This window comes from Myotis lucifugus, unplaced genomic scaffold (genome assembly GCF_000147115.1).
Source record: "Myotis lucifugus unplaced genomic scaffold, Myoluc2.0 scaffold_90, whole genome shotgun sequence".
NCBI lineage: Eukaryota > Metazoa > Chordata > Mammalia > Chiroptera > Vespertilionidae > Myotis > Myotis lucifugus.
In genome coordinates, this window is record NW_005871138.1 from 3,497,839 (window position 1) to 3,507,928 (window position 10,090).

A 10,090-nucleotide genomic window follows, 5' to 3' on the forward strand; every position below is an offset into this window, starting at 1 on the left:
CAGCATGACTAAAGTTAAAGAGAATATAAAAATGACCAGAATGTTGAAAACGTGCCAAATAGAACACCTAGAAATGAAATATGTAACTGAAGTAAAAAATAAACAAAAAGAATCATTTAGAGCCAGAGGAAAAAATATTTTAGAATATAATGGAAGTAATCCTGTTATTTGCAGATTTTTAATAGTTCCTACAACTTTTATGATATTATACTATGTTAATACAGTTTTGGTAAATTATATTTAAAATAGTTTTTCTTGAAATATTAATGTTTATTGCTTGTAATATTATATTTAAAATAGTTTTTCTTGAAATATTAATGTTTACTGCATGGTGAAAATAAAATAAAGAAAAGAAAAAAAGAACCATTTGACTAGAGTAGCAACAGAAGCCTAATGACAGTAGAAATATATTTTCAAAGTTCTGATAGAAAATAAACTGTTAATCTAGTTCTGAAAACCCAGTGAAACTTTAGAAAAATTAACAAATTTTCCCAGCTTTAATGAGGTGTTATTGATAAATAAAAATTGTACATATTTAAGGTCTACATCATAATGATTTTATATAGGCATGTATTGTGAAATGATTATGGCAATAGTCACCTCCTTCTTTTGTGGTGAGAACATTTAAGTGTTACTCTCTTGGAAAATTTCCAGTATATAATACAGCAATGCTAACCACGGTCACCATGCTGTAATTAGATCCCAGAACTTATTCATCTTATAACTGAAGGCTATACACTTTGACCAGCATCTCCACATTTCTCCCATCCCACAGTCTCTGGCAATCACCATTCTGGTATCAGCTTCAACTTTTTTTTTTAATATATTTTTATTGATTTCAGAGAGGAAGGAACAGGGAGAGAGAGAGAGAAACATCAATGATGAGAGAGAATCATTGATCAGCTGCCTCCTACATGCCTCTTTGCTGGGGATCGAGCCTGCAACCTGGGCATGTGACCTTGACTGGAATCGAACCCGGACCCTTCAGTCCACAGGCCAACACTCTATCCACTGAGCCAAACCAGCTAGGGCTCAGCTTCAACTTTTTAGGATTTCATATATACGTGATACATATAAATGTGATCTATATCACATTTTCTTTATCCATTCATCTATTGATGGGCGCTTAGGTTGTTTCCTTATGGTGGCTATTGTGGATAACGCTACAATGAATGGGAGTGAAGATATCTTTTCAAAACACTGATTTCATTTTTTTTTTTATGTACCCAGAGGTGGGATTGCCAGATCAAATGGTAGGCCTATTTTAAAATTTTTGAGGGAACTCCAGACTGTTTTCCATAAACAGGCTGTACCAATTTCTATCCCCACTAACAGTGTACAGAGTTTCCTTGCCAACACTTGCTATTTCTTTTTTTTATTTTTTATTTTTGGTGCCCGTGACGGGAATCGAACTTGGGACCCTTCAGTCCACAGGCCATCGCTCTATCCACTGAGCCAAACCAGTCAGGGCCACTTGCTATTTCTTATCTTTTTTATAATAGCCATTCTAACAGGTATGAGATGATAGGTCATTGTGGTTTTGATTTGTATCTTATTTTTTTTAATTTTTTTAAATAGTAGTTTACAGAGATTTATTTTTAAAATATATTTCTTTATTGATTTCAGAGAGGAAGAGAGAGGGAGAGAGAGATAGAAACATCAATGATGAAAGAGAATCATTGATTGGCTGCCTCCAGTATGCCCCCTACTGAGGGTTGAGCCCACAACCCGGGCATGTGCCCTTGGCCAGAATCGAACCTGGGACCTTTCAGTCCACAGGCTGATGCTCTATCCACTGAGCCAAACTGGCTAGGGCTGATTTGTATTTTATTAGTGATATTGAATACCTTTTCATGTACCTGTTGGCCATGTGTATGTCATTTTTTTTTCAAACCCTCACCTGAGAATATGTTGACAGTGAGCGAGAGAGAGAGAAGAACATTGATGTGAGAAAAGCATTGATTGGCTGCCTCCCATACATGCCCCCACTGGGGATCGAACCTGCGAGCTAAGTATGTGCCCTGACCAAAATCAAACCTGCAACCTTTTGGTGTATGGGATGATGCTGCAACCAACTGAGCCATCTGGCCAGGGCTGTAAGTCTTCTTTTGAGAAGTGTCCATTTAAGTGCTTTGCCCATTTATTAATTAGTTTGTTTTCTTGCTATTGAATTCTTTGAGTTCCTTATATATTTTGGATATTAACACCTTATTAGATATGCAGTTCATAAATATTTTATCTCATTCTGTAGGTTGTCTCTGGTTGTTTGTTTCCTTTTCTGTGAAGAAGGTTTTCTGTTTGCAATCCTGTCTATTTTTGCTTTTGTTGCCTGAGCTTTTGGGTCATATCCAAAAAAATCATTGCTTAGACCAGTGGTTCTCAACCTTCCTAATGCCGCGACCCTTTAATACAGTCCTCATGTTGTGGTGACCCCCAATTTCATTGTTACAAATTGAACATAATTAAAGCATAGTGATTAATCACAAAAACAATATATAATTATATATGCGTTTTCCGATGGTCTTAGGCGACCCCTGTGAAAGGGTCGTTCGAACCCCAAAGGGGTCGCAACCCACAGGTTGAGAACCGCTGGCCTAGACCAATGTCAAGAAGCATTTACCTGTATATTTTCTTCTAGTAATTTTAACGTTTCAGGTATTACATTGAAGGCTTTAAGGGATTTAGAGTTAATTTTTGCATTTATTGTGAGATAAGGGCCCAATTTCATTCTTCTGAACATGGATATCTAATTTTCCCAATGCCATTTACTGAAGAGATTATACTTTCCACCTTCTGTGTTCTTGGCACCCTTGTCAAAAATCATTTACTATAAATGTGTGGATTTCATTTGGGGCTTTCTATTGTGTTCCATTGGTCTGTATGTGTATGTGTTTTGTGTTTGTCAATACCATACTGTGTTTTTAAAAGAATAACATACTGTTTTGATTATTATAGCTTGTAATATATTTTGAAATCAGAAAGTGTGGTTCTTCTAGTTTGTTATTTTTGCTGAAAATTGCTTTGGCTGTTTGGGGTCTTATGTGGCTCCACCTGAATTTTATGTGTGTTTTTTTTTTCTATTTCTGTGAGAAATGTCTTTGGAGTTTTGATAGAGATTTCATTCAATCTATATCATGTGGAGTAGCATAGATATTTAAACAATATTAACTCTTTCAATCTATGAATGTGAGGTATCATTCCACTTTTTGTGTGTCTTTGCTCATTTCTTTCATCACTGTTTTATAGTTTTCAGTGTACAGATCTTTCATTCCCTTGGTTAAATTTATTTCTAAGTATTTTATTAATTTTGCTTCTATTAGAAATAATTTTGTTTTCAAAATTTCTTTTTTTGATAGTTTGTTGTTAGTGTATAAAAACAGAATTGATTTTTTTTTGGTTGATTTTGTATTTTGCAACTTAACTGAATTTTGAGGTTTTCTATATATCCTAGAGGCCTGGTGCATGGATTCATGCACTGGCGGGGTCCCTTGGCCTGGCCTGCGGGGATCGGGCCAAAGCCGGTAGTCCAACATCCCCCGAGGGGTCCCAGATTGCAAGAGGGCACAGGCCAGGCCGAGGGACTCCACTGGTGCACCAATCTGTGCACCGGGCCTCTAGTATGCATATAAGATCTTTGGTTAATCTCTTCCCGCCTTCCTCCCACCCCTCTTCCCTCTGAGATTCATCAGTCTGTTCCATGCCTGTGTGTTGAGCATCTGCCCCCTGATGGTCAGTGTGTGTTATAGTTACTGCTCAAACAGTCAAAGGGTTGGACACTTAGCATATCAGGCTTTTATATATATATATATATATATATATATGTTATCATGTCATCTGCAAACACAATTTAACTTCTTCCATTCTAATTTGAATGTCTTTTCATTTCTTTCTCTTTCTTGTGTAATTTTCTGGCTAGGACTTCCAGTACTGTGTTGAATAGAAGTGGCAAGAGTGGGCATCCTTGTTTTGTTCCTGATCTTAGAGGGAAAGCTTTCAGTATGATATTAACTATGTATTATATTAGCTTTGGGCTTGTCATATATGACCTTTACTGTAGAGAAATTAATCATGAAAGGATGATGAATTTCTTACATGTTTTTTCTGTATCTATTGAGACGATCATATGATTTTTATCCTTTATTCTGTTAATGTGGTCAATCACATTGATTGATTTGTAGATGTTGCCTCCTTGCATCCTAAGGATAAATTCCACTTAGTCGTGTTGTATAATCCTTTGAATGTGCTGTTAAATTCAGTTTTTACAGATAATTAAAATGACCTGTCTTTAAGTCTACTGATTTTTCTTCTGCTTGACCAAGCCTGTTTTTGAAGCTCCTCTAGTGAATGTTTCAGTTTATTTATTGTATTCTTCGCCTACAGTATTTTTGTTTTGTTCTTTTTAATCATTTCTATTTCTTTGATGACATTATGATTTTATTCATATGTCGTTTAAAAAATTTTTTCATTTGGTTGTGAATCTGTGTTCTTTTATAACTGAGCTTTAAAAAATAATTATTTTGACATTTTTGTTAGCCAATTTAAAGACCTCCATTTCTTTTAGGTTGGTTACTGAAAATTTGTTTTCTTCCTTTGGATGTGTCATGCTTTCTTGATTTTTCATGTTCCTGTAAGTTTGCTTTCTTGTCTGCACATTTGAAGAAGTGGCTGCCTCTCCCAGCCTTTATGAACTGGTTTTGACTGAGAGAGACACCTTTACCGGTCAGTAGTACTTGATATAAAGCAAGACAGAGACCGACTCTGTAGGGAGTACACAATAAAGCTGGGGACTAGACCCCTTTCCCGTCTTCCCTTCCCTCCAAGAGGAAAAGCCTCAATTCTGTGCTTTTTCCAATCTTACAGAGCAGTGCCTCCTCTAAGAGGATATCTCCTCCTTCCTTCATTGTTAGCTGTCCCAGTGCTTGGTACATTTGGTCACTATATAATGATAAAAAATTCAACCCGCCAGGAATTCATTCATATTTACCTAAATCAATAGAATCAGGATGTAATAAGCAAACATCAATGGAATTACAGGCATAAACTGAAAAATCCATGGCTGTGTGAAGAGCCCTCAATATACTTTTCTCAATTATTCATAAGTCAAAGAGAACAAAAATTAGAAAGATTTAAGACATTTAAACAACACACAATGGAGATATACCGTGCTCTGCACTTAGAGACTGCCCTTCCTCAGTATCAGAATGTAGATCACTGAGTAGGAGTTATTTAGAAGGTTATGTCTTTGGAGGAGGCAGCTACTTACTCTGAGTTTAAGGCAAGGTTTATTAAAGAGACATACAGAGCTAATTATCCTCTTCAAGATCTCCTGCCTCATGGCTGAGGCTAAAGGCACATTTCGTGGTTGAGTAGCCATGCAGCAGAACCCACCATGCTATTGGGATGAGGAAGATGTGAACAAGGAGCTTTCATGCATGGAAACAAACCAGGACCTTGAGGCAGGGTGTGTTCCCAGTGGGGGAGCAATAGGGGACCATGATGGGACCTTACCTGTAGTTTTCAAAGATTGTAACCTGGAAATTCACACTGTTCTCCCAGCTCCTGGACATCTGTAGATCTGTCAGTTGCAAAATGCTCCTCGATTTATTGCAAAGAGCAACCTCTGCCACATGGGGAAAGGTAGAGTGTGAAGAAAAATGATCAGGAAAAAGAAAAAAGGAAACCAAAGAGAAAGATACCTACGTTCAGCTGAAGCACCAGCTGGCTCTACTCAGACAAACACACTTTGTGAGAACCAATGGGAAGGAGCCTGAGTGGCTGGAACCCACTCCCTATGAATTCATGGCATGATGAGTGCCAACATAAAGACCTCTGTACTGATAAAAAATATATACATGTAGATAAAAACCACCTTAATAGTTGGAAATTTTAAAACACTTTTTCTTCTCCTTGAACTCCTATTTCCATTCCTCTTGCTTCGACCTTTCATGTAATGGAATATAATGTTATGCTCAAAACTTCTTTCTTCATGACTTTTCATACTTTTATGCAACAAAAACCTGCATATAAGTTACACTTTAATGTTTACATCTACTGGGACCATAAGACTCTAGGAATAAATTTTTTTCTTATGGTTTTATTTTTTGTTCCATTCGTTATTTAAATACCATAATAATAATGAATATATAAATAAATACATTGAATATTAATCAATACACAAAATTTTATTGATAAACAAAATTCTATAGGTAATGAATGTATATTTCAATGATATATAAGTGCATGGGAATAAAATTTCATTATTGGTATGTCACTTGCTTCTTTGAACTTCTAGTAAGTTGCCACAAATCTCATAATGCTCTATAATAAAAAATATTTTAAATATCTAATTTAGATATTAATCAACTTGATTAATGCCTCTTTTAATTTTTATAAAGGCATACAATAGAAAACCTTATACTTACAAAAGAATTTGTTTCCTAGTAGTTAGAATACTGATCACAAATCACAAGTGATTTTCTTTTTTAAAATGTTTTTATTACTTTCAGTGAGAGGAAGGGAGAGGGAGAGAGAGAGAGAGACTTCAGTGATGAGAGAGAATCACGAATTGACTGCCCCCTGAAACCTGGGCATGTGCCCTGACCAGGAATCCAACCGAGACCACTGAGCCACACCGTGCTTTACACAACAGTTCAATTAATTCTCATGTCTATGAAGTAGGTTTTATCACTATTCCCTTTGTGAAAAACGAGGCTCAGCGAGGATAAGTGACTGAGCTGAGACTACATAGCTAGTAAGAGGGGGATTCAGGATGTGAACTCAGGTCCAAGTCTAACCTAAGTTTTGATCATACCATACCCATTCATGAATACTCTTCACACTATCTCATCCACTCTTCACATCGACAACAGAGCTGCTAGGCAGGTGATATTACTTCCATTTTCTAGATGAGGAAACTAGGACCCAAGATACAGCTACAGCTATAAATGACCAAGCCAGGACCAACTGTGTCTTGGGCCATATTCCCATTACTGAGCAGTCCAGGCACTGTTGTAAAATTTTGGGAAGGATACTAGATTCTAATTCTAAAAAATAACAACAAAAACATTGTCACAGGTCTTTATTCTTAGGCAGCCAATTAGGATATCTGGCAAAGATTCTATCCCTCTTTAGTGTCTGAAGTTCTACCAATAATACAGATGCCTATATGGCATAAAGACACATTCATTCCCTCCCCTTCCCTTCCCTTCCCTTCCCTTCCCTTCCCTTCCCTTCCCTTCCCTTCCCTTCCCTTCCCTTCCCTTCCCTTCCCTTCCCTTCCCTTCCCTTCCCTTCCCTTCTCTTCTCTCTCTCTCTCTCTCTCTCTCTCTCTCTCTCTCTCTCTCTCTCCCTCTCTCTCTCTCCCCTTCCCTTCCTTCTTGCTCCCTCCCTTTGCCCCTCTCACTATTTTTGAAATGCATTTACTCCAAGAGAGCTAATACAGTAAGGCATTAGCAGTTCTTCTCATCATAATATTTTAAAAATACTTAAGGGCCAGGAAGAGACCTAGAAAATGGAGATGTGAGTGAGTAGGGGAAGATCATCTGTTTATGTGGTTGTCTAGATCACATGTTCCCAGGCTTGGATAACACCAGAAGGAATAAAAGGGATCCTTTTGTTACCCCCAGGTCATCTGGGATCATTTTTCCTCCTAAGATGGAGGGCCATATGCCCAGGCTCTCCTGAAAATCTCAGTTTCTTGTCATGAGCGGTACAAAGAAAAGTGCTCCTTAGTGCCTGGGATTGCCCCAGGAGTGACTGTGGGCAAACTAGCCTTGCAACTGCTCCAGACGAATCACTGTGATCATTCACATGTGGCCTCTCACCCAGAGTGAGACAATGGGCAAGTGTCTGGGTAGATCACATACTGTACCACGGAAGAGTGTGGGACCATGGGGAGGGTCCTGGGACTGAAGGTCCTGTCCTACTTGCCATGTGACCAGAGGCAAGCCCTTCTCCATTATGATTCTCAGTTTTTAAATCTGTAAACTAAGGGAACTGGTGGATTATTTCTAAGGTTCATCTGCATGTGCTTTGTGTCTCTCTCTGGTTTGTGCCTAACCCCTGCCCCTCTTCTCATCCCACACAGGCCCCTTCCTCGCCACACCGCCACCGTCTCCAGGAGGAGCAGGGCTCTCCTGCTGCTTCTCTCCCTCTCGTTGGAGCTGACATTTGCGGCGCCTCGCCAAAGAATCAGACGTGGGTTCCGAAAAGCTGTAGCTGCTCATCCTAAGCAGGCATTCTCAGGGGCTGAGGGTTAGGCGTGAGGCAAGGACTTACGTTGGATGAAGCCACTTCCACTGTGGTTTCAGAGAACAAGTCCTACTCACCCACTTTGGGCCCTTCAGATCCTTCCCTCACCTGCTCCCTGAAAATTATTTCCCTAACTTTTCCCGATATGTGTTTTTTCCAAGTTTAATCTTAAAAAATTAATTATCAGTCACTAGATAAGAGCCGGAGGGCAGAGGACCAGTGAGGAGGCTGTTGGAATAGTTAAGAAAGGAAGGTCAGAGGAAGTCATAGTAAAGAGGGAGAAGGGAGGGGGTTGGAGAGTTAGGAGATTGAATCGAGCCAAGTCCATGACTGATAGGATGCTAGGCTGATGGAAAGGGAGGAGCTTATTTCATGGGGACTATTGCTGCCAAATGTCAAAATGGGAACAGACAAAAGGCACGGTTTTGGCACCGGGAGACACTGGCTCTTTTTAAACATCTTGCAACAGAGGTGCTTATGAGAGGCTCAAATGCCATTGTCCCTAGGTGGTTGGATATAAGTGCCTTAGCCTGGAAGAGAGGAGAGGTCTGGGAATCACAGTTGGGATTGTCACGGGAATGGACGTGGTCATCTGGGAAGTACGTGTCAAGTAATGACAGGAGAGGGCTGAGACCAGAACTTTGGGGACCATCCCCAGTAACAGCAGAGGAGCCCCTGGGGTGTGTATCACAATGGAAACTGTACACACAAGGTAAGTGGCTGAGAAGGGCTGACGGAGGAAGGAGGATTCTAAGTGAGAGATCAAGCTGAAAGTGGGGTAAGAGGCTACCATGACTGAAACCCCAACAAAGGTTTCAATAGCCCCCAAAACAGGGAGCAGGAAGAACTGGCTGGAGTCAGCACTAGTGAGAGGGGAAGTTTGTCTTCATAATCCCAAGGTTTTTATGCATCTTTACCTCTTTGGAGGTGTTCTGTGTGATTTGCTTAACTCTGTGCCCAAACCTAGAACACTGGTTCCCAATTACTAGCCTACATCATGGTGCCCAGCTGGCTGCTCCAGGATTACCTAGCAACTTGAAAAATCTGAGTCCCTGGGCCTCGCTTTCTAGACATTCTGATTCAGTTCTCGGTCTATATTTGCTAAATGATGCACAGATGATTTTGTTGTGCACTGCAGGTTGGGAACCATATGCTCTTCTTAGCTTCAGGCTATCCTTGGAGGAATATTAAGGGTGGACTGAGAGGTAAGAAATATAGTGGGAAATATTCTAAGTCTCAGTGGCCAGTCCTTAGGGGAGATGTGGGATCCTCTGGAGTGAGCCATGGATTAGAAGTCCCAGACCTCCCCCTAATTCACTGTTATCTACTCTGATCTTATTGTTTTTAAACCTATGAAATTAGAAGGTTGATGCTAATGATTATTATGGTGTTTGAAATTCTCAACATCTATAGTTCCAAGACTCACAGTTGGGATTGTTTAAAAGGATCCTGCCTCTCTGGTCAGGTTCCACTGGAGAAGTAATGAGCATGAAGCAAAATTAAGCATTGTTGCTGCATAACCAGTTACCTGTAGGAGGAAGGAGGACCCTGTGCTCAGGTTCTGACCAGGCTGAAATCACGGTGTCAGCAAGGCTGCTGTTGTCTTCTGGGACTCTCCCAAGATCGCTGGATGTTAGCAGAATCCTTTTCTTGCCATTGCAAACCGAGGTTTCCTTACTGGCTGTCATCTTCTAGAGTCCACCCTCATTCCTTGGCACTGAGCCTCCTCCAGCTTCAAAGCTATGAATAGCATAATGGATTTGTGTTATAGTTTGAATCTTTATGGCCTTTTCTTCTATACTAATTATGGGGGGAAAAACCCCTCTTCTTTTTAAGGACT

General features: G+C 39.6%; 1 protein-coding gene across 1 annotated transcript in view; it reads left to right on the forward strand.

Annotated features, from left to right (window-relative positions):
• The first annotated feature begins 7,889 nt into the window (after positions 1-7,889).
• The window catches only part of WFDC8 (WAP four-disulfide core domain 8), a 7,398-nt gene continuing 5,197 nt past the window's right edge, over positions 7,890-10,090 (forward strand). The window contains exons 1-2 of the mRNA XM_014458020.1: positions 7,890-7,942; positions 8,087-8,196. Of these exons, the coding sequence (XP_014313506.1) occupies positions 7,890-7,942; positions 8,087-8,196 (163 nt within the window). The remainder of the gene's footprint in view (positions 7,943-8,086; positions 8,197-10,090) is intronic.